We start from the raw sequence: 23747 nt of genomic DNA, 5'->3' as shown, positions 1-23747 counted from the left end.
TTCTATTTAATTTCTTCACAAAGGATTTTTATTTATTTATTTTATTAAGTATGGTAACATTCACATTTATTAAGTACAGCCAGGGTAGCACAAAGACATTGCCGTCACGGAAAAGAGTATAGAAAACAATTGTGAAGATCTCAGATTGAAAATTGATTACAAATAAAGTGCTTTTAACTGCATGTATTGAATGGAAATGTGATATTAAACAACAAAGCGACAGGGGTGGGGTGTGATAAAATAGCAATAATAACAATAAAATAAAATAAACTCTGAACATACAAAGGCAAATTTTATCTCAGTTACCAGATACAGTTAAAACATTTTTTTTAAAATATATAACATATGATTTATATAAATTTTAAAGATTTTATGCACAGTTTAAATTAATTTAAGAAAAAAACATTTGGGGATGATTTCAGGATACTGCTCTTTTGTATGAAAAATAGACATTCAATGACATCACAACAGAGCTCATCATTTTTGTTTTTCAAGTCACACTAAATGTAATATTGTCTAGCCATTTTTAATGTCAAGCCAAAATTTAGTCAATACACTACATGAGCAAAAATAAATAAAATAATATTAATAAACTTAATATATTAAGCGTTTCTACTAATATATTAAGTACTCAATAGACCTAAAAAGAAGATACAACGTTCAATTACACGATTGGAGTAGGCTCAGTGTCTCTAAAAACGGAAACAAAAGAGACACAATACAAAAATAAAAAATAATACTACTACTACTTCTACTCATAAGAATAACAAAATAATGATGGTAATAACGATTTGATCAGAAAATTAATGGAAGCAACATAAAAAAAACAGCCTGTGAGTGAATGATGCCTGACAAACTAGACTCAGGGAATAAAAGCACCACTAACCGGCAAAGCTGCTACTGAGACTGTACCATCAGGAGAAAAAAGGGGGGGGGGTCTTTTCCCCTATTTATTAATCTTCCCTCGAATTAGCATCCATCGACGCATTTTCATAAATAGACAGTTTATAAAGAGTTCATAAAATAACTTCGGCAGAATGTGACATGTCAGCTAACAAGAACAAAGGTAATATGTCAATACTGATCTTACGCCTCCCTACAGTAAGTTTCCATAGCAACATTCCACCTCTGGTTCGCTGTGCCACGGGACGTCTTCGAAATGGCCGACAAAAAACGTTACCGAAGTTTTACTTTGCCGTTTAATTTTATAAAAACAATGTTTAACTGACATGAATATGACGCTGTGACATTAAATATAAGTCACACTATATAAAAACTGTGTGTTTGCTGATATTTGGTTTTCATTATCCATCCGTTTTGTTTTCCTTGGTGCCTGTTTAGTCGCACAGCAGCGGAAGTGGAACATCTTCGTTTGTTGTTTACTGTAGTTGGAGTGCAAGCTAGCAGGACGCGCGATGCCTAGCTCTGCTGGAAAGACGGTTAAATATTGTATTGTTTTATTCGAGAATTAACTATAGGTGCGTCCTGGGATAAGACAACGTAACTGTGTTGCCGTAGTGTCGTTTGAGGCCAAGGTATGTGTTTAAATGACCGCTTTAACGCAGCTATTAGCTAGCTGCCAGCTACCAAACAAGTTAACTTCTATCCAGCGTTAGCTTGTAGCGGTATGTTTGTGCAAAACTTCAGTATTACTAGGACAACGAAACGACGTATTTCGGATCCTAGTGTGTTTTGTACTGCACATTAGTCATTTGAGGTTTAATTTGTTAACGTGGTGTTGTTGGGGCTTTACGTTACAGATGATCGAGGTGGTGGCCTCCATGGCCCGAGGCCCCGTGTTTCTCGCCGGGGAGCTCATGGAATGTCTCATAACATTCACCAACCCGATGTCCCACCTCTCCACCTCTGCCAGCAGGTAGGAGTCAACCCCAGCTTTCACCTCTTCACCCATCATACACCTGAACATAGACAGTAAGATGCCACTGAGTTTGAAGTGTACTATTAAGATTGCCAGACAGATAATGAGAACTATTAGAGAAGACAAGTGGAAGAAAGATACATCTCATAAACCAAGTTTAGAAAGAACACCAATATAAACAAAAATTACTACAGGAAACCACATGTTGAATTTAATGTGCTGTAGATAGAAGACGAAGGTTGTCCTTGGTGTTAACAAGAACTGGTACTCCACTATATGTAACTGATGCAGGCAAACAGCATTTATGTTATCAAGATCAAAACGAAGGTTGAATTTGAAGATGTGTGTCCCGTACAAGTGGGTAGAAGTATGGAAGGGGCCATTTCCCCCAACACATTACGCCCCTGGCCCACTGTTTGGCAGCTGTAGTAATCCTTTCACATGATGGTCTCTAGTTCATGATATTAAACTGAATATATATGAGTTAGTTAACTATTGATCAGCCAAGACATTTGAATGAATCAACGTAGGCTATGAAAAGTGGTTAAAGGCCTTTCTCACTTTCATTTTATGAATTTCATAAACCACCTAATAATTGATTAATCGAGAGAATAATCTGCATTTTATTTATTATTGAAGCAGTCGTTAGTTGTAGCTTAAAATATGCACATTTAGAAATAAAGGTGCTGACTGTATGCTGAGTTTGAGCTTCCATCTTAGTGCTTATGAGCTGAATAATTGTTTAGCTGATAATCAACTATTTTTAGAACATTTTGTTGTTGTCGTTTTTTCCTGTAATCTTGGTATTGTTGGGGATGCTGATGAGAATTTGTCTTCGTATCTTGGTGTATAATGGTCACAGTGATCTAGGGCTGCACTTATTGTGAAATTCTTTGCTGATATGGATGTTTATAATAACAATTTGTCAGATACCAATGTTTCTATGTTGTTGTTGTTGTTTATTTTGCTTTTGTTGTTATTTACTCGCCCTTTTGTGTCAGGGAAACAAAAAAATCTACACAATAATAATATAACTGAACTGTTTTAAAGTGATTAAATCCTTCGTTACACTACCTTTAAATGAGCACAAATGCAATCATACAAATTTATGAATCAATCTTCAATTTAACCTTTCACATGACAAACATCTTTACAAAATACTGCTTCAGAAGCCTTTTTCACTATGTACAATATATCATTGTTCCCCCTCTAATATCTATTTTATATTGCTGTGAAAACATCAACACATTTCCCCCCCAAAATACTGTATCGAATGAACATAGTAAGAAAATAAAAATGCTGCAAAAGTCAAGAATTGTAAACATAAAATAGAGATTTACCATAAACATTGGTAGCTTACATTTGTAGGCTTTACATCAATGTAACATGCAGTGTCTATGAGGCGGAATAAGAGTTTTGCTGTTTATGGGACCTTTGAAATGTTTTCATTTTGAATTTGAACATCTGTACATCATTATGGCAACACAATCATCTTGGTTGTGGTGTAGTGTCTTGTGACCCCATATGGACTGGGACCATGTGATACAGGCCACATAAATCAATCATTTAATCAATCACTCTGTAGATTTCCCTTTGTAATCTTTGTCTTTTCTGTATGTGTCTCAGTGAGATGCTGGCATGGGCCAGCGCCCAGATCCACTGCCAGTTTCATGCCAGTGAGACCAGAGTGTCCCTGCCGGCCCAGGGCAACAAACAGGACGTCCAGGCTGAGAGCAACACTGTGCTTATTCCAAGCAGAGGTGAGTGTTGGGAGGAAAAATACAATCTGAGATAAGCAGAAATTAAATATGTTTTATTACAACATTTCAAAGGATTTCAGAGGATTTCTGGATATTATTAGCCTCCTTGCTTTGTGTGCAACATGTCTGGATTTACCTCATCATTAACTCCTGTCCTCTACAGGAGAGCGAGGTCAGTGTGTGCTGGACACACCGCCCAAGATACTATTCTGTGACCTGCGCCTGGACCCTGGCGAGAGCAAAACCTGTACGTGTGTACAAATGCATAATTCACAAGCTTTAAATATGTGGAATCTACTTTTTCAGTGACTGTCATAACAACATGACAAATTAATACTGCGTCTAAAAGAAGAAATGAAAACCATAGTGCTTGTCTGAACCCCCTTACCTTATATAGACTTTAAATGTTTCATATCTAATTTTTCCCACTAATGGTCATGTAACATTTATAAATGACTATATTTGTTTCTGTCAGTGATTCAAACAGTCCGACCTGCGTACTAACTTTCCCACAGATTCATACAGTGAGATAGTACCCATAGACGGCCCTCCTAGTTTCCGTGGCCAGGCGGTGAAATACGTCTACAAACTGACCATCGGCTGCCAGAGAGTCAACTCGCCTATCAAACTCCTCAGAGTTCCTTTCAGAGTGCTCGTCCTGCATGGTGAGATTCATTTGGTTAACTTATAATTGCTTGTATTTCGCACTGCAAAGCTTCAAGTGCTCGTCAGGTGTGACTTGTTGCTATGAAACCATAGAAATATTTTTGTGGTAAATAAAATGTTTTTATTTTGTCTTTTGACTATTGTCACACTGTGACATCTTGAACATTGTTATTTTCCTGTCTGACCTTTAGGCATGCCAGAGCCTCCGTTTCCCCAGGATGAAGAGGTTTCTCCCTCCAACCCGTTCCTGGAGGAAGAGGAATCGAGCCGCAGGGATGCTGGGCCTTTGGAGAGAGCACTGGACATGCTGATGGTCACCACCTCGAGACGCTGTCCCCGTAAGTCGGACTGTGTCGCTGTTTTTCGCTGGAGTTTAAAGCATTTTTTAATCCTGTGTTGTTAATGTCAGTTGTTGTTGCCTTTTTATTGTCTTGAAGTTTGATATTTTCAGAGAACAAATTAAATTTATAGCAAGAAATAAAACTGTGTTGCCTCACTAGCTTAATTGCTACATCCATATCCGCTTTCAACCTACATTTGACATTTAAACCTATCATATGGACACTGAGCACTAAAACAAATGTCAAAAACAAAAAACAAAGTAAAAGAAATGTAAGTTAGACACTAATAGTAACAGTATTCAGCTCTGAATTTTGTGTTTAATCTTTTTTTTCTAATATATATTTTCCACAGTTTTTATTTATTTGTCCACATTTGACTTGTGTGTTGCTTTGTTTCGTCCAGACATGTTTAATATCACCAACATGCGTGGGAAAGTGGCGAAGTTCTGCATCTTTAAGACTGTGTACAGACTCGGGGAGGACATCATCGGCACGTTCAACTTCTCAGAGGGAGACATTCCCTGCCTGCAGGTGTGTTTACTGCTCTTGTCTTTGTACATTGATGCACTTTCTGTTTTGCTTCACATTAGTTTTTAAAATGTAATAATAATGTCCTGTATATATATGTGTGTTCCAGTATTCGGTGAGCCTTCAGAGTGAGGAGGAGATCCAGCAGCAGTACCAGCGGCGCCCCGGACAGGTCATCAGTGTGACTGGACACGGGCGACACATGGAATCCTGCCTCCACACCGCCTCCAGCCACTTCTCTCTCCCCATCCCCCTCAACGTCACGCCAGGTTTCAGCACAGACATAGGTCAGTCAGTTTTCCGCCTTTTCATCACTGCTACAAATGCAGCTGTAGCCAGTATCTCACTATCACTATCCTCATTCATATTTTAAGAAGCTACAAATTATATTCAGCCACAAAATAAACCTGAAAAGCTGCAAATCAGATCTGAATTGCAAAGAGCTGTTGCATAGAGATGATACACCGTCTCATCTTGTTGCATTGGTGTGAACCAGCAGGCTTTTAGAACGTTGCAGAACGGTGCATTGTAAGTAGCTGCCTGTTTCAACTCATCTCATCACGAATCTTTGGTGTGAACTGGGCTTTAGTGGCATCTAGTGGTGAGGTTGTAGATTGCACCCGTCAACTAAACAACCAAAATTTGATCTCTGCCTCTACAGTGATGCTGAGGTGGCGCCTTCACTTTGAATTCGTCACCGCCAGAGAGCCTATGGAGCCGCCCACAGTCCTGCAGAACCAATCAGAGGTCACAGTCTGGGCCGGGGCGGAGAACGTTGACGTGGATACCTTCAGCTGGGATCTGCCGATCAAAGTGCTGCCCACCAACCCGGCCTTGGCATCCTACATGTCCCACTTCACAGGGACCAACAGCATCAACATCTGACTGTCGTGTGTGTGTGAGAGACTGTCAGTGTGAGACAGCCGAGTTAATGCTGTGTTTCGGAGGGTGTTGACTCTGTGTGTGTGTTTGTATGAGTGAGTGTGTGAAATAGAGACAGAGTCTGTTTTTTTCTGTGGAGATGAGAAGTGTTAGCACACAGATGCACATTTCAGGAACAAAGGAGCATTATTTTTGTTGTTTCCGTTGTATATGCAGAGCCAGTAATGGATTCCATATGTATATTATGCAACCTATGTTTTGCCTTTTCCATATGCATATTGCATCTTAACTTTAAATACACCTTTCATTTTGGACCTCATGACGTGCAACTCTCTCTGTGGTTGCTGTGCATTTCTGTATTTATTTCACTTTTTATTCCTTTACTCGTGAACACTTGCTCTTTTTTTATTTCATGACACAAATGTTTCTCACTCAAAATATTTTTGCTGTTAACTATTTTTCTTTGGGCTTTTGCAAAGACTGTATCATGTAAATACTCAAAGAGAAAAATTAATTAAATGTGTGATTTATATTTTGTTAGAGTACGTGTGAGGATTTACATCACAAAATGCAACTTTTTTAAAATTGTTTTTATTTGGAGGATAAATGAGTTACAGCAGAGAACAGGTCAAATTCAACAGGAATCGTTATATATATTAATGTACGTATGTATTTCTTCATATTTACAATAAGTTGTTATTGGATTAATTAAAGAAGCAGACAGACAGCTTACTGTAATAACTAAGCTCAAACATATACTCAAAGTGAAGCTTCATCTAAAGAGTGACGCCTTGATTTCCTAAATTTGTTAATATGGTTCATCATGTGGTGCTCAGTGTTTATAACATCCTCTGCTGCACAACACCGCAGGTTAACTTAAATATATTTCACAGACAGTTTCACTCTACATTGATAATACAGTCCAAAATATGCTGTTAATTATTGGTGTATAAAGTGGTTATTAAACTATAGTGAGTATTGGTTTCACAGGCCAACAGGTTGAACAGATAGGCGCTGGTCTGAGCAGGTTTCTACCCGTCCAGTTGTTGCTGCTGCAGCTGAAGCGATCCATGGCTCGGGTCCTGGAGGTCCTGGCCTGGGGAGCAGGGCAGGCGGGGGTCGGCTGTCTGGACCAGGGACACTTTGCAGGTCACTGGTTCCACCCGCACCTCACACCACGCGGGGAAATCCACCGGCCGATGCACCCTGGACAGATTCAAGGTAAAGAGTGTTTTTTTGCAGTTTCTCAAGGACTATTGTGGCTTAAAAACTCTTTCTTTGTCATGTGGACTTTAAACTCCTAACACTGGTGGAGGTTGCAGATCATGGGGTTGATTTTCTAAGACATTAAAGTCCTAAAAAACATTTTCAAAGAAACAGGCCTGAACAAAAGCAGCTAAAATGGTCTTGAACTTTTAATGCAAGTGGTGCAAAGTACATTTACTCAAGCAGTGTACTGAAGTAAAGTTCTGAGGTACTTGTACCTTAATTATTTCCCTCCATTTAATGCTACTTTATACTTACACTCTACTACTTTTCAGATCATTTCATCCCACAGTATTTAAACATAAAATTTCAGAAACCTTGTAAAAAAAAAAAAAGGTTCCTAATGGGAGTAATGAACCGGAGAAGTTTCACAGTCTGATTTTTATAAAAATATATCTTAAAAGGCTGTTTTACAGTTTTATTCCTATCTATATTCTGAAGGTTTTTACAGAGGGGTTTATTCATACATCATTCATAGCCTGAATTATAGAACATTTATTCCCAAAAACATGGCAAAAAGTATTTTTTTAATGGCTTTTGACAGTATTTTCTGATTAATGGAGTAATAAAAAGAGATACGTAAAATTTTATATGTAAAATCCTTTGATTCTAATGTGTCAACAAAAATAAACAAGAATTTTAGGAACAATTTTGTTCCTGAAATGTATGCAAATCAGACGATATGTAATGATATAATGCCTCATTTGTATATTTAAACATAAAATTTCAGCAAATTTTTAATGTAAAAATATATAAAGGTGATTTGATGGTGATATCTATTGGCTTAAAATTTGTCCCTTTTCACCAGCATTGGCTCCCCGTAAGATATAAAGCATAAAAGCAACTTAGAAAATGTACTTTTTAATTTTATGAAGGTATAAAATTTGATTACAGAATATGATATATAATTATTAATGTATCCCGAAACATCCAAAACTACAATAAAGAGTTCCACTCAGTCTCAGATGAACTACAACATTGAAATACTGTTTTCATCAGTAGTATAGATTTATTTATTTTTTACTTTTTCTCTGTTTTGTTGTTTATTTTTCACCTGAAGTTGAGCGGAGGTCCGTTGCATAAGCCTGTTTTTTACCTCCCCTGACACATTTCTTAGTTTTGTAATTGTCTGGATTTTATGCAGTTTTATTTGTGTGCAAATAAAATGAATAAATAACATATAAAAATGGTAAATAAAAAAAAGTAATAAGACAACAATATAAAAACACTCTGAGGCAGCTGCAGTTTAACAGTTGTAATTTAGTCTTTTTTTTTTAATAGTCAATTGTGGTTTTCATCAAATTAGGACTGCAACATTTCCTTATTGATCTGTTTCATTACTTTAATTTGATTAATTTCTCAATTAACTGATAGTCGTTTAATGGCAAGAATGTCAAAAAACGATGAACAATGTCTTCCCATTCTACATTATTTTCCTTTTACTACCTAAAGGTGTATTTTGTTGGTGGTACTTAAGTAAAACTTTGAATCCAGGACCTGTAACAGTATTTTTTAAATCACGGTATCACTACATTTACTCAGGTAAAGAGCCTGAATACTTTAACAGCGCCGAGCAGTAACTGTGTTCATCTGGACGCCAAACCACACAGGTTGTTTGTGTACTCACGTCTCGCAGCAACCGACGCCAACAGGGTGCAGACAGGTGCACTGCATACAGGCGTTGTCCATCCAGGTTTCCCCCAGTGAGAAGTGCCTCCCCTCGAACACACACAGCGCTGGAACAACACATGGCAGTAGATAATCAACTCAGACAGAATATATATTTCATTTTAAAGTCAAGATAAGATTTGAGAGCGTGTGAGCTCACCTCTGGAGTTGAAGTGGCACTCCATGGGTGCAGCAGACGCACAACTGGTCCACAGAAGAAACCCTGCAGCTGCAAGCACCCAGTGAACCCCGGCAAGCTCCATCTTCATCTGGTCGTTTCAGCTTCTGGTTCCTCTTCTGTCTTTGCTCCCTTATTTATACATCCCGGGGCTTTACGACTGTGGCGTGGAGGTGTGGTCAACGCCATCATGTGGCCCACAGGCCTGGCTGGAGAAGGTGTCAACGGTGCCATCCGTTGGGGAACAAGGAGGTGGTGGTTTGTGTGTGTTTGTGGGTGGGGGGTAAAGATCTTGGCGCTGTTTTGGCACTCTGGAGATCACCTCGCTGCGCTTCAGCAGGCATGAACCTCTAAAGTGATAGAAACAATGACACATCCATGCGGTGACTAAGAGAGGGAAGGAGGTGAGGTGGAGGGCAGGGAGGGAGAGAGGTGACGTCCAAGGAGAGAAGGAGGGACGGGATGGAATTATCAAACATGATTCATCACCATTCAACCTCTCATATGGTTTTTGTCGGCCAGGTCGCTGTCCAGAAACTGAAGACTTGACTAATGCACATGTAAAACACATGCCTAGATACTGACTTACTGAAATTAATACATCAAACTTTAAGTCAAAGAGCTTCAGATGATCTACCAGGGTGATAAACTAAAGGACAATACCGAATACATTAGTGGGGAAACATGTAGATGCTTTCATGCAGGGCACAAGGAGACACCAATGATGTGAATGTAATGGCCTAACAGTCACCAGATTTAACACCTGTGAGAGATGTTTGACCAGTGTCTCTACCACCATCATCAAAACACTAAATGAGGGAATTTCTTTTGGAAAAACGTTGTAAAAATGGCGGTTTAAGTTCACTTTAAAACATAAATATTTGGTTATTAATTGTATTGTTTATGTACATTTTAGTAAGTAAGTAAGAAAAGGTTTTATGCCTCCACGCTGGTGATTATGGTATTATGGAATATTATGCCTTCAGGGTGTCCGTACATCCACATGTCCCATCCTTGCGGACACGATATCTCAAGAATGTCTCAAGGGAATTTTTGTCAGATTTGGCACAATAGGCCACTTAGAGTCAATGATGAACTGATTAGTTTTTGGTGTCAAAGGTCACAGTCACTGTGACCTTATCTGTCTCATTCTCATGAACGCGATGTTTTAAGAACACACTGAGGGAATTTCTTCAAACTTGGCAGGAAGGTTGACTCGTACCCCAGGATAAACTGGTCAAGAGTCAGTGGTCAAGGGTGCTGTGACCTTGTATCCATCACATTCCTGTGAACATGATATTTTAAGAACAGCTTGAGGGAATTTCTTCAGATTCGGCATAAATGTCTTGGACTTGGACTCAACGATGAACTGATTAGTTTTCATACGTCAAAGGTTATGGTCACTGTGACCTTGTCTGTCTCAAAGTCGTGAATATGATATCTCAAGAAGGCCTTGAAGAAATGTATTCAAATTTGGCACAAACATTCACACAGACTCACGGATGAACTGGTTAGATTTTGGTGGTCAAGAGTCCAAGCTCAAGGGTGCTGTGACCTTGCATCCATGTCATTCCCCTGAACGCAGTATATCAAGAACACCTTGAGAGAATTTCTTCAAATTTGGCACAAACGTTCAATTGGACTAAATGATGAAGTGATTAGATTTTGGCGGTCAAAGGTCAAGGTCAGTGTGACCTTGCATCTGTCTCATTCTTGTGAATGAAATATCTCAAGAACACCTTAAAGGAATTTATTTATAGTGCAACTATTTTCTTTCTGCGGAACTACACCTGCCAACCAAATCACCTTGCAGAAGGAGGGGTGCATCTACTCATGGACGAGAGGCTTGTGCTTTGACAGCATGAGATATAAACATTAATGGTGTCCTCCTGGGTTGAGCTGTAACGTTAGCTAGCTCAGTGATGCTATGTGAGCTAGCAGTAGATGCACGCTTCCTTCTTCGATATTGGCCAATATCTCCAACACTCAGCAACTCACACCGAAACAATCCAGATGGATAAATAGCACTAACTGGTAAGAGGAACAATATGTATTTTTGATTTGAGGGGTGAACTGTCCCTTTAATACATGTTTGCCAGTATTTTTATTATAGCTATTTTTTCACAAAAGCTCATTCATAAAATTCTTTGTTCTTGTTTACGTAATTTGAAATATATCCTTGATCTTAACATCCACTGGACTCTAGTTTACTGTGTGCTGTGCAGGCGTGTGCATCTCTGTGTAACTATACAAATATAAACTGTGATCTGACCTGATGATACAGCGCAGTGTCTCTGCCTGAGCCAACAAAACATTAGCTCATGTTCTTCCAGTTGTTTGCTGTCTGCAGTATGAGGTGCGAGATCATAGGAAAAATCCTCTCAAGCCTCTAACAGGAGGCCCCGGGGTCTCATAGCGTGGTGTTTTACGTGCCTTTTCTCTCGTACCCCACAGTAGTCGGAGAGTGTTTATAGGTTTCCCTCATCAGTCGGGGGTGCTTCTTCATTCATTCGATTAGTATGACTCACAGTTGCCTCTCTCAGGCTGTACGTTGTTTCTATAGAGACGTGTTGCAGTTCATGTACTATTGTCAACATCATAAGCTACATACAGGTTACAGTAACTATTGATAACACCTGATAATATTAGAGATGGGCTGAGCATGTCAGAGGTCAGTTTCATTCTTCACTTGATTTCACTCAGATGCTGTTTCAGAGGATGGAGGATGTTTTCGTGTTAGATGTTCTTCCATAAGTTCACCTTGGGTGGTGCTGCTGACCTCCTCGGAGCCTGTGGGTCCCGTACGATACACTGACAATGAGTTCACACCCTGATTTGACAACCGGGTGTCGTCAGTGTTGAGGAACAGGGAGGATCTCAGCAAAACAAAAGATGAGGATTTTCCTGTCACACGCCTGTTGCTTTTCATGGATGTGCACTTAATTGGGGACAAGTGTGTTTTAATTGGGGAGAACTTTCTGTTTGAAAGGTCAAGGCTGTCATCATGTTTGGTAACAGGACTGTTTTTGTCAAGATTTCTTTATAGTCAATACATTTCTTCCATATAGACAAACTGCGCCCAAAGAGGCCAGTATACACATGCTGTAGAAACGGACTCTTTAAGAAAAGAAATCTACATATTTCTATAATTGTATGTTGATTTCAGCAAGTAATTAATCATAGATATACATAGTACAATGCAATTTTTAAGAGTTTGCCTAGTTCACATTAAAGTGCTTTGCATCAAATCACACTGTATTTTCTTTCATTTTAATGGAGAATAGGGTATTGTGTTTCTCTGATACCATACAAATCTCCATGTCTGATAGCCTTTTGATAAATAAACAAAAACTCCATCTAGTTTTTGCCAAAAGTTCAATTGAAACAAAAGAAATGTTGTTACAAAAGAGCATACATAATTCTTTGCCTCCTCTTTGAAGTTTTACAAACAACATTTGCAAAGTCTCTGGCAGCAGCACACAGAATTAAGAAATTAGTCACAAGTCACAAGTCATTTTTTAACACATTAATTTCCAAATTGAAAATAGTTAAACCCTTATAGGTGTTACATCCATACTTTATTAATACCTTTCATTGCTACCCTTAATAAACATATTTACACAACTGCATGTTGATTTACTTCACAAGAATTATCACCAAAACACAGAGTAGTTTTTAACTGTCTGATTTCAAGTTTTGACTCAGTTATATAGGTATGTAAACACATGGACAGAAGAAATATGGATATTTAAAAGTAAAGGTGCTCATAAAATGTAACATAATAATTTCATTTTAAGGGGGAAAAAACAGCAGTTCATAATAGTGTATGCTGTATGCCCATGTGAGCTCAACAAATATATTATTTTTATAGTGAAAGAAAACTACACAAACTTTGCATCGTGAACAGAAACTCAATGTCTGCTTACTAGCTTTTTCCAGAGCTTTCATGGGAGTTTGTCATTGAGGTGGCTCTTTTTGCATTCACGTTCAGTAGCTGTTATGATTTCATCTATTGCACTTTTATGGCAACAGATACAATCTCCATTACAACCGAGCAAACAAAATCTGCCGATGAAGACTGTCTGATATCCTTAATATAACAGCAAGTCAACCATGATTTGGATTTGTTTGTCAAAGAATAACACTTGTTTTGACTTTGGTGACAGCCCATTAAGTACAGTAAAATAAATAAATCACTGAAAGTTTTTAATGGCTTTATTAAATATTTAAAAAACCCACTAAACACATATTATTCCTTTTAGTAGAAAAGATTGCATTATAGTACAATGTTTTTAAGAACATGACCTAAAACAAGATAAATAAAAAGAGAAAAAAAGAAAAAGACCTGTATATATATATACCACACTATGATAATGTAATATAATATAACATATAATATACTAGAATTTGTTTTTTACTTTTTTTTAATATATGTTTTACTATGATATACTATACTATACCATAATATAATATAAATAATATATAAAATAATAAAATATTTAAATATAATATAATATAATATAACATTTCAAATTGTCCAAATATATACTAAATTATAATTTAAACTAATTGAATTTAGTTTAGTTTAGTTTAGTTTAGTTTAATCCAATTTAATTTTAACATAAGTTTTATTTCATTTTTTATTTTATTTTATTTTAATAATATGAAATTAATAATTGAATTAATAATATATTAATTCTAATATAACATGATACTCTTTGTTGTACTGTCCCTTTAACAAGCATGCCGTAAACCCCGCCCCTTTATGTACTTCCTCCTCGGTCCGACCAGGCCCGACAAATCAACACACGACACAATGATCGCGTGTTCAGCATTATCAGCCCTACTACATCGAGGATCGGCTGCTTTAGCCTGGCTGTATATTTCGGCTGATGCTGTGTTGTTGTGTAGCTATCAAAAACACCAAATCATGCCCGGTGAGACAGCCGTTAAACTAACGTCTTTACCGTCAACACAGGCACTTTAAATAACCTTTGTTAACGTGTGTACAGGCTGGTAAGGTAGCTAACCGTGTGAGCGGGAGTTTGAACAGGGTTCCAGGGAGTGATTTTGTGCTGAGCCGAGGCCTTGTCGCAAACCCAACCGCTCGCAAAGTCTCGTCCAACCGTCCGGGATTTCATGTTGAAGTCGTCAGGTTTTTGGGTCAAATCTAGTGTTTTCCCGTCGGAAGATGGACACTGATAAATTCAACTATGTTTACAGCTGTGACTTGGACATCAACGTTCAACTTAAGATGTAAGTTTGGTACTTAACGCGCCGCTTTGGGTCGAGCGGTGTAACTAATCTATCTTGTGACTTGACAGGATGCTGCTATGTTTGCTATGTGTGTGTGCGCGCGCGTGCCTGTGTGTTTGAACGACATGTCTCACCGACAGACATTTTACTGACTTTAAAGCTTTAAACTGTCACAACACACTGTTTATATATCTCATTTTAACGAGTCAGTGTAGTAAATGTCACATTTATCTGTACAAATCCCAGAGTGAATGTGTTGAGAGGGAGCTCGTGCTCAAACAGTTTGCACATTAAATTAGTAACCAGCTGTTTTCATAATTGTAAAACATTATAAAGCCTATATGAAATTATGTGCTGGTTCTGTGTTTATTACAGCATGTGGCTGCCAATTGATAGATTAGTTTTAAAAAGTACGATGAAAATGGGCATCTTACAGATAAACTAATCAATAAATGAGAGAATAATCTACAAATTAATTGACAATGATCTTTAGTTGTATTTCTAGTCTGACCTACAGCTGGAAGAAAATTAAGCAACTCCTCACATTTGTGAAGGTGTGTGTAATAATGTTTGGTGTTTTTATTTCAGATCTAGTCATGAAATTGGTTATCAGAGCTGGAACACAAAAAAATCACACTATAAATAAAATAACTGATCTTAACCGACTGATAAGCATTTTACAAAAATGTGCCTCCCCTGTTGGGACAATTAGGGCAGCACAACATGAGCAGAAAATGCAATAACAGTGAAGGATAATAATAATAAACTTTATTTATATAGCAGCTTTCATACAAGAAATCCAGCACAAAGTGTTTTACAATAAGGTCAGTATAAGCATTGAGTGCTTCACATAAAAGTAGAACGAACATAAAACAACTGATTCATAAAATCAAATAGTTGTAAATCTATAAATCATAAGATTTTAAAAGAGTTGCAGCAGCTTGAAGCGTAAAAAGTAAGAGAACATCAGACCTGTATCAGGAAGTCAGAGTTAGTTAAAAGCTAAAATGAACAGGTTTGTTTTTAGCTTTCTTTTAAAATTATTTAGCGAGCTAGCTTCCCAGATATCATCTGTAGGTTGTGTGATTCATAGCTTTGGGGTGTAATTGACTAAAGCTACATCCCCGATGTTCTTCCAGCTGTTGCTGGATATCGTGATGATAACATTAAGAGGAAGTATACTAGAAACTACACCGATCAGCCAAAACATTAAAACCACTGACTGGTAAAGTGAACAACGTTGATGATCTCGTCACAGTGCAATGTTCTATTGGGAAACCTTGGGTTCTGACATTCATGTGGTTGCTACCTGACAAGCTCCACCCATCTAAACACAAGTGCAGACCAGACACCCCCATTATGGCAACAGCACTCCCCAGTCGCTGTGGCCCCCCCAGCAGGACAATGCGCCATGCCACGCCACAAAAACGGTTCAAGAATGGTCCAAGGAACGAGACAAAGAGCTCAAGGCATCAACATGTTCTCCAAACTCCCCAGATCCTGATCTGATCAAACATTTGTGGGATGTACTGGTACACCACTCCACAACCCATGGGACTCAAAAGATCTGAAGCTAACGCTCTGGTGCCAGACACCAACTCACACCCTCCAGAGGTCCTGTGTCCATGCCTCGACAGGTCAGAGCCATGACCAGTCCAAGGAGCACCCACCATGGATCGGGGATACCTCTGGAGTACCAGCACGTGCCTCAAATGTTCAGTCAGGTTGGGATCTGGGGTATTTAAAGGCCAGGTGAGCTCTTTGTCCCGTTCCTCAGGTCACTCCTGAGCAGCTTTTGTGTTGTGGCACAATGAGTTGTCCTCCTGGGGGGCCACTGCCATCGACAAGTGCTATTGCCATGAGGGGGTTTATTTTGTCTGCAGGGGTGTTCAGGTGGGTGGAGCGCATCAAGTAGCATCCACATGAATGCCAGGACCAAAGGTTTCCCAGCAGAACATTGCACTGTAACAAGATGATCAATGTTTTCACTTCACCTGTTTGTGGTTTTAATGTTTTGGCTGGTCAGTGTATACTAGACAATAAACTGACATTGAAGAGCAACACTGACATAGTGTACAAGAAGAGCCAGCAGCGTCTCTTTTGTCTCAGGAAACACTCGAAGTTCCAGGTTGGCAGGACCCTGATATTGGACAATGTTTTATCGATCTTTTATTGAGTCTGTTCTCACCTTCTCTTTTATCTGCTGGTACCCATCTCTCAAAGTAAAACACAAAAATGTACTCAGCAGCAAAATAACGGTCACTGCGTAGGAAACTCTGCAGGGTCTTTACGATGAACAATTATGTAAGAAAGCAGAATACATCCTGTCTGCTTGTTCCCATCCTTTACATTAACAATTTCAGTTTCTGACATCTGTCCTCACCGTGGCTCAAGGACTATTCTCTCTGTCAGGACACAGTCTGAAAGCACAGTCGTCTCTTTATTAAAATCCTGTTCACAGCTCATGAGTCTAATTATTGGAGTAAAAAAGTCTAATTAATGAAGCAGTTGTGAACTATATCCAGATTTCCTCTCTCTTCTCAGTTTTAATGAAATACACATTAACCATCTTTACTCATGCAGTTAGTCTAATTATGTTGTTTACACTTCATGCTAGTGTTTCCTTTATTTCCACATTAAGAGCAAACAGAAACAACAAATAGGTCAGAACTTGTAACTTTTCTTAAATTAAAATAGTTGAGGAAATGAAATCAACTTAAAGCTCACAAAACACAAACCTCCCAAGTAAAAGTTTACAGATATTGACCTGTTTGTGAGAAGACAAGCTGGAGCACTCGTGATAACATCAGCTGACAACATGTTTGTCCCCCTCCTCACCGCCCCGCTCTGTCTCCTCTCTCCTCCTCAGAGGCAGTTTAGAGGGGAAACGAGAGCAGAAGAGCTACAAAGCTCTGCTCGAAGACCCGATGCTGCGGTTCTCTGGCCTCTACCAGGAGAACTGCTCGGACCTCTACGTCACCTGTCAGGTGTTTGCTGAAGGAAAACCCCTCGCCCTGCCTGTTCGCACATCGTACAAAGCTTTCAGCACACGTTGGAAGTGAGTGCCGATCTGTCCCTTTCTCCTGGCCATCTTCTCTTTATTCATATGTCTTAACTTTGATCTTTCAATCTAAATCTAGATTCAGAAAGTTCTACTCGAGCTTTGTGGTGTCAATCCAATGTTTTCAGTCACTACACTCTGTGTGACATCAAATAAAGCAGACATTACCACCATAAATACGTAAAATTGTCTCTCTGTAATGTTTATAAGAATAGTTACACCACCAAAAACCATCTCCCTTTCAGCATGCCCTATTTTATGCCTCCGTGCCAGCGACAGTCGTGGCCAGAGGCATTATTTTTTTTAGATTGTCTCTCCATCTGTCCAAGAAGTCCATTCAAGAAGACCTTGAGGGATTTTTTGGTAACACTTTACTTGAAGGTATCCACATAAGAGTGACATGACACTGTCATAACTATGACATGACACGGTCATGAACCTGTCATGAACATTATGTACATGTCATTAACGTTTATGACTGCTGTCATTAAGTGTCATTCAGTTTTTATAATGACAAGTTGACATTGTTTGGGTTGTCTTGATTATGACAACTTGACATTAATTAAAGTGCCATTACCAGAAGTTGTCTTCATCATGACAACTTGACATGAACAAGAAATGCACCTGTTTTTGTGTTTATGGCAAGTTGACATAATGATTATTATTGTTATGACAAAGACATCTGCTGGTAATGTCATCCTGGTTAATGTCAAGTTGTCAATATAAGGACATCCCAAACAAATTTAATGTCAACTTGTCATGACAAAGACAACTTCTAGCAATGTCACTTTAATTAATGTCAAGTTGTCATAATCAAGACAACCCAAACAATGTCAACTTGTCATTACAAAAAACCGAATGACACTTAATGACAGCAGTCATAAACGTTAATGACATGTACATAATGTTTATGACAAGTTCATGACAGTGACGTCACCCTTATGTAGATACCTTCAAGTAAAGTGTTACCAATTTTTTTATTTTTCAAATCTGGCACAAACGTCCACTTGGACTCAAGGATGAACTGATTGGATATTGGTGGTCAAAGGTCAAGGTCACTATGACCTCACCAAACATGTTTTTGGCCATAACTCAAGAATTCATAGGCAGATTCTGACAGCATTTCCCACAGATGTTTAACAGGATAAAATGAAGACATGATTTTGTAATTGTGTTTTTTATATAACAGTGTCTTTTAGCAGAGTAATTATTCTCTGTTTCCTGCCCTGGAATTACAGATCAGAATTAGCTTATAGCTAACTCTGGTGCAGCTAAGTAGCTATCCACTGTCCCTGTTAAAGAAATAAAATAAAATAAAACTAATAAAAAAAGACATTGTTCTGCAAAAACCCTTTTCTGGCCATTATTTAATGTCATATCTCAGGAACAGAAGGGGAGACATTTGGTCAGATACTGAATTGGTGACACTAATCTTGGGTGTCCACCTTCAAACTGTGCTGATTTTGTAGATCTTCTGTGCTGCTGGGTTGAAGTTGTGTGTGAAGCATCCATGTTTTAGGAGATGTAGCGACACTGCAGCAACATCCATATTTGAAGCATTGTCGGCTCTCATGGCTACAGCTTTGTGTTCCGTCCTGTTCCTCTGGTAGTCCACCACAAAGCTCACTGGTTTGCTGATATTGTGATTCAGGTTGTTGTCGTTGCACCATGTGACGAAGCTCTCCATCCATCCCTCGTGCTCCTCTGTAAAAATAGTCTAGTAAGCGAAGACAGCATAAATCTCACTGGAATCATGGTAAATGGACCTGCACTTGTATAGCGCCTCTAGTCTTCTGACCTCTCAAAGAGCTTTTTACACTACGAGTCACATTCACACACTGGTGGCTGAGGCTACTGTACAAGGTGCCACCTGCTACTCAGGTTTATCACACTCACACACCAGCTGGATCGATACTCTGACATGCCGACTGGAGGAGCCAGGAATCAAACCACTGATCTGACAATTAATGGACAACCTGTTATTAGTACATTTCAATATAGAGATAACTCCTGTTTTGCAAAAAATACACTGAACACCTTTCATTAAATTTCATCAATGGATGTAACCTGCAACTTTACTTGTTGGCCGAGGCGTACGAGCAAGTGACAGTAATTCTAGGTTATTTTACCTTCCTAGAGCTGAAAAGAAACAAAACCTCCTCCAATAATAGCAAATCATTTTCACCGTGGTTACATTGCAGTTCCTCAGACCTTTATCTTCTTCTTCTTACACTCTGTCCTAACCTCTCTCCTGCTGTCCTGTGCAGCTGGAACGAGTGGCTGCGGCTGCCAGTCAAGTACCCAGACCTTCCCCAAAGTGCCCAGGTTGCTCTCACAGTGTGGGACATCTATGGGCCCGGCAGAGCCGTCCCCGTCGGGGGAACCACTGTCACCCTGTTTGGCAAATACGGGTGAGTCTAACCTTGCACTGTTAAATATGGTTTAATACTGATGCAGCAAAATAAATGTTAAAAAAGTCTGTGTTCTGCTATACTGATATCTTAGTTCTTCCTCTAGTATGTTCCGGCAGGGGATGCATGACCTGAAGGTTTGGCCAGGCGTGGAGGGCGATGGAGGAGAGCCCACCACCACACCAGGACGCACCAGCAGCAGCCTGACGGAGGACCAGATGGGCAGGCTCGCCAAGGTACAGTCCAAAAACAGGGTTAAGGATTGGGGAGAAAAGGGAGTGAAGTGGAGGATAGGATTTTGTGTGCGTGACTAAATGGCTGACAGAGAGGATAAGGGAAAGAGAGAAACATTGTGTGCGTTGGACAAGGAGAGAAACTCAGCAATATGAAGCCGTGTCTAAACCATCATCTGTTCCAGGGCCCTGACCTGGAGGTACTCAGTGATGTGAGTACAAGTGGAGGAGTTAGTGTTGGCAATGCAGAATGTGAGCGTGTGTGTGTGTGTGTGTGTGTGTGTGTGTGAAGAACACCCGATTCCAAATGTATTTGCAAATAAATTTGCACCGCTTAAAAGAACAATCCAGACTGTGTCAGGGACGTTCACATCATCGATTAAACATCCAAATCCTTTCTTCATCTGTTAAATCCCTGAACACTTTGCATTGTTCTCTGCTGTAATGTTGTTGTATAAACCAGCTCAGTGCATTTACAAATACATTTAGACCCAGGTTTTGATGTGAACACTTGTCTGTCGAGGTGTACGGCTGCGTCCTTGAAAGCATCACACACATTTGGTTTTCTGCTGTTGCCATACGTTGTACTTTGTGTAAGTGTGTGTGCATGTTTTTCTTGGTTATGTAGACACAAGGAAGTGTTTGTCAACTTGTTGCAGCTTTTTTTGGACTATTCAGGAGAGTTCATTTTAACGTTATCAGATTGGATTGTTTTTTTAATCGTTTAAAGGATAACTAATTTAATTTTCAACCTGGATCCTGTTTTCCCATGTTTTCATGTCAAATGCTGGGTTTGTCTTCTTTTTTTTTTAATTTAAACTCTTTAAAGTATTTTTAAATGTTTAGACAAAACCTAAACACCACAGAGAACATTGTGTCAAGGCACACCAGTTCAGTATCATGAGTCCATGTGTTAAATGTTCTTTTATTGTCCAGACATTCACGGTGAAGCTGTGTCCATGTCTTCTGAAAGAAAGACAGTCCATTTCTCCCATTTTCTGAGAAATGTTGCTCCTCTAGACCTGACCCACCACTTGGGAACCACTGCTTTAGATGACGTTCAGTTGAGGTGCATTGCAGCAAAAAGCAGACACACACAAGACTGTGATGATGTAACTATGTTATCAAGTGCTTGAGCAACACTTAAATGGCAACTCAGTGATAATGTAGTTGGTCACACTGTTGCGTTGTTGATCGTAGTGTGCAGGAGGAGCAACAACTTTTGAGATTGGTCCAGTATTGAGAGAGAACGCTGCAGCCAGCAGCCGCTAAACAGGCTGCAATGTAACTACTCTGGGCATCAATTTAAGTCCTCTAGAAGTGTTTGTTTGTCACTGTGTCTGACAACATGATGGAAAGGATCCCTACAGAGATAGACCTCTTTGTGAAAGAGTAAGATCCTTTTTATTAAAGCAGAAACAGTCTCTGTAGGGATCCTTTCCATAATGTTGTCAGGCACTTAAAATAATCTGAGCCTGTCAGTGTTAAAAATGAACGTAAATTGATAGTTCAAACGTGTACCTTTGCTTACATTGCAGCCTGTTTAACCGCTGTCAGCTGCAGCGCTCTGGCTGAATACTGGACCTCTTTCAAAAATTGTTGCCATCAGTCTCTTAGACACAGGGTCCAGGTTGAAAAATACAGAAGTTCCCCTTTAATTTCTAAAGTAGACTCATTGATTCCGACCTTTTTTTTATTATTAATCCTGACTGCAGTTGACTTAATCATATCCAAAGTTTTTTTCTCAGCTGCTACCAGTTCATATGTTGTTTTAAAGAGTGACTAATAATTCTAACCAGCTGAGCTGTGGGCTTCCTGTTCATGGCCAAACGTTTGCTTACATTCCCGACACCCACACTGACTGATGAGTGGACTGGCTGCTGAGTGTGTGACCGGAGATGCTGGACTGGCTGCTGGCACTGGATTTGTGCATGATCGGTCGAGCTGTTTGCACATCAGCCACCATGCTGTGACCAGTTCTGCTGCAACAGAACCTCAACCTCTGTGGGGTTTTTTTTTTTTTTGTATTCTTGGTAAAACTTTTTCTCGTTTCCCTACCCTCTATCTTTCTCGCTCTCTCTCTCTCCGTGCAGCTGACAAAGGCCCATCGACAGGGCCACATGGTGAAGGTTGACTGGCTGGACCGTCTGACCTTCAGAGAGATTGAGATGATCAATGAGGTGAGTTGGTTTAACTAGACTATGTTTCAGAACTGTTCTTTGTTCCTGTAGTGGAAAAGGCCACCTTGTTCCACACTTCAATATCTCATCAAATATAAAATGGATTGCGATGAAGGTTTGTTCAGACATTCATGGTCCCCAGAGGATGATCGACTTTGCTAATCCCTCGACTTTTCCTCTGACGTCACCATAAGGTCGACAGTTGTGGTTTTGATTGAAACGTCTTGAACAATTGCCATAAAACTTTCACCCTAGTGCCATTGTCTGATCAAAAAATAATCAAAAACTTATACACTGAAAACTAATGACATGCTCATCAGCCTCAGCTGTGCTTTGTATTTAGTGCTAATTAGCAGATGTTAGCATGCTAACTCATTGAACTAAGATTGTAACCATGTTAGCATGCTGACGTTAGCATTTAGCTTGAAGCACTGCTGTAAATGAGTACAGCCTCACAGAACTGCTACAATGGCTTTATACTCTTACGCTACATCCTCACTAATAGCCATCGTTTTAAAATGCATAACTTCACCTAGCGTTCACACTACTGCAGCATTTCTGAACTCTTAAAACTAAGACCTTTGAAAACGCGCTGACCCTGTTTTGTTTTGAAAACTACAGGGTTGTTTTAGTCTGTACGGGCGGAAACAGACTTTTGAAAATGATGATGCCTCTAAAGATTCATTCAGGAGTTGGTGGAGACCAAAAACAGAGCTAAAAGAGACTTGATATTTGACTTACATTCATCAGGTGACCAGAAACACAACTTCACATGAATGCTAATGTTACTCCATGTCTTCTAGATGTTTCTAAATAAGCAACTGTTTGCTATATGAACTAGAAGGAGCTCTATACAACATTCAGAACATTAATATAGCAGCAAACAGTTATTTGCTATGTAAAGATATTGTGGAGTAGTTGTGTCCTGAGCAGAGAACACTCCCTCTGTGTGTCTTGTAATCTGAAATTCTCTATTTATTGTTGTGGTAGACAGTGCGGTTGCACCTGCACAAGCCCGTGTCCCACTGGCTAGTTAACGCCACCACGCTATACTGCACTCGTAGGGTGGTTAGCGCTGATAATTGTCGTCGCAACCTATGCCATTGTAGCGGAAGTGTACTGCTCACCCTCCGGTTTCTCCCTTGCTAACACCATTAGCTCTTTCAGAATGTTCACGTTGTTAGCAAAGTAAGCTGCTAGTTGCCGGCTCAGCCATCTCCATGTTGAGAGCTGTTTGCTCTCAATGTCGTTTACAACTCCTTAAAAGGGTGATGATACAGTGGGGCAAAAAAGTATTTAGTCAGCCACTGATTTTGCAAGTTCTCCTACTTAGAAAGATGAGAGAGGTCTGTAATTTTCATCAGAGGTACACTTCAACTATGAGAGACAAAATGAAAAAAAAAATCCAAGAAATCACATTGTAGGATTTTTAAAGAAT

At 39.3% G+C, this 23747-nt stretch overlaps 3 protein-coding genes across 3 annotated transcripts in view; 2 read left to right on the top strand and 1 right to left on the bottom strand.

Moving 5' to 3' along the window:
- The first annotated feature begins 1180 nt into the window (after positions 1–1180).
- rgp1 (GP1 homolog, RAB6A GEF complex partner 1) lies at positions 1181–6373 on the top strand. The gene is made up of 9 exons (XM_050067095.1): positions 1181–1535; positions 1761–1876; positions 3506–3639; positions 3803–3886; positions 4155–4304; positions 4497–4643; positions 5050–5177; positions 5284–5461; positions 5836–6373. The coding sequence occupies exons 2-9, from the start codon at positions 1761–1763 to the stop codon at positions 6057–6059; spliced, it is 1161 nt and encodes a 386-aa protein (XP_049923052.1). The 5' UTR covers positions 1181–1535; the 3' UTR covers positions 6060–6373.
- A 140-nt stretch (positions 6374–6513) lies between these two features.
- On the bottom strand, positions 6514–9411 carry msmp1 (microseminoprotein, prostate associated 1). The gene is made up of 3 exons (XM_050067099.1): positions 9151–9411; positions 8950–9058; positions 6514–7262 (listed from the first exon to the last, which is right to left on the bottom strand). The coding sequence occupies exons 1-3, from the start codon at positions 9257–9259 to the stop codon at positions 7088–7090; spliced, it is 393 nt and encodes a 130-aa protein (XP_049923056.1). The 5' UTR covers positions 9260–9411; the 3' UTR covers positions 6514–7087.
- Positions 9412–14030: 4619 nt separating this feature from the next.
- pik3c3 (phosphatidylinositol 3-kinase, catalytic subunit type 3) overlaps positions 14031–23747 on the top strand; it is a 16421-nt gene continuing 6704 nt past the window's right edge. The window contains exons 1-5 of the mRNA XM_050067091.1: positions 14031–14424; positions 17294–17482; positions 19753–19896; positions 20003–20132; positions 22223–22309. Of these exons, the coding sequence (XP_049923048.1) occupies positions 14360–14424; positions 17294–17482; positions 19753–19896; positions 20003–20132; positions 22223–22309 (615 nt within the window). The 5' untranslated portion in view covers positions 14031–14359. The remainder of the gene's footprint in view (positions 14425–17293; positions 17483–19752; positions 19897–20002; positions 20133–22222; positions 22310–23747) is intronic.

The sequence above is a fragment of the Epinephelus moara genome, chromosome 17 (genome assembly GCF_006386435.1).
Source record: "Epinephelus moara isolate mb chromosome 17, YSFRI_EMoa_1.0, whole genome shotgun sequence".
Lineage (NCBI taxonomy): Eukaryota > Metazoa > Chordata > Actinopteri > Perciformes > Serranidae > Epinephelus > Epinephelus moara.
This window is presented reverse-complemented; position numbering and strand designations above follow the sequence as displayed.

Excerpts from the sequence above, each read along its gene's own strand:
- rgp1 (XM_050067095.1), top strand. The coding sequence starts at position 1,761 with ATGATCGAGGTGGTGGCCTCCATGGCCCGAGGCCCCGTGTTTCTCGCC. Across the intron at positions 1,877-3,505 it reads CTCTCCACCTCTGCCAGCAG|TGAGATGCTGGCATGGGCCA; the intron begins GTAGGAGTCAAC and ends TATGTGTCTCAG. Across the intron at positions 5,178-5,283 it reads GAGACATTCCCTGCCTGCAG|TATTCGGTGAGCCTTCAGAG; the intron begins GTGTGTTTACTG and ends TGTGTGTTCCAG.
- msmp1 (XM_050067099.1), bottom strand. The coding sequence starts at position 9,259 with ATGAAGATGGAGCTTGCCGGGGTTCACTGGGTGCTTGCAGCTGCAGGG. Across the intron at positions 9,059-9,150 it reads GTGCCACTTCAACTCCAGAG|CGCTGTGTGTGTTCGAGGGG; the intron begins GTGAGCTCACAC and ends GTGTTGTTCCAG. Across the intron at positions 7,263-8,949 it reads GGCGTCGGTTGCTGCGAGAC|GGTGCATCGGCCGGTGGATT; the intron begins GTGAGTACACAA and ends GAATCTGTCCAG.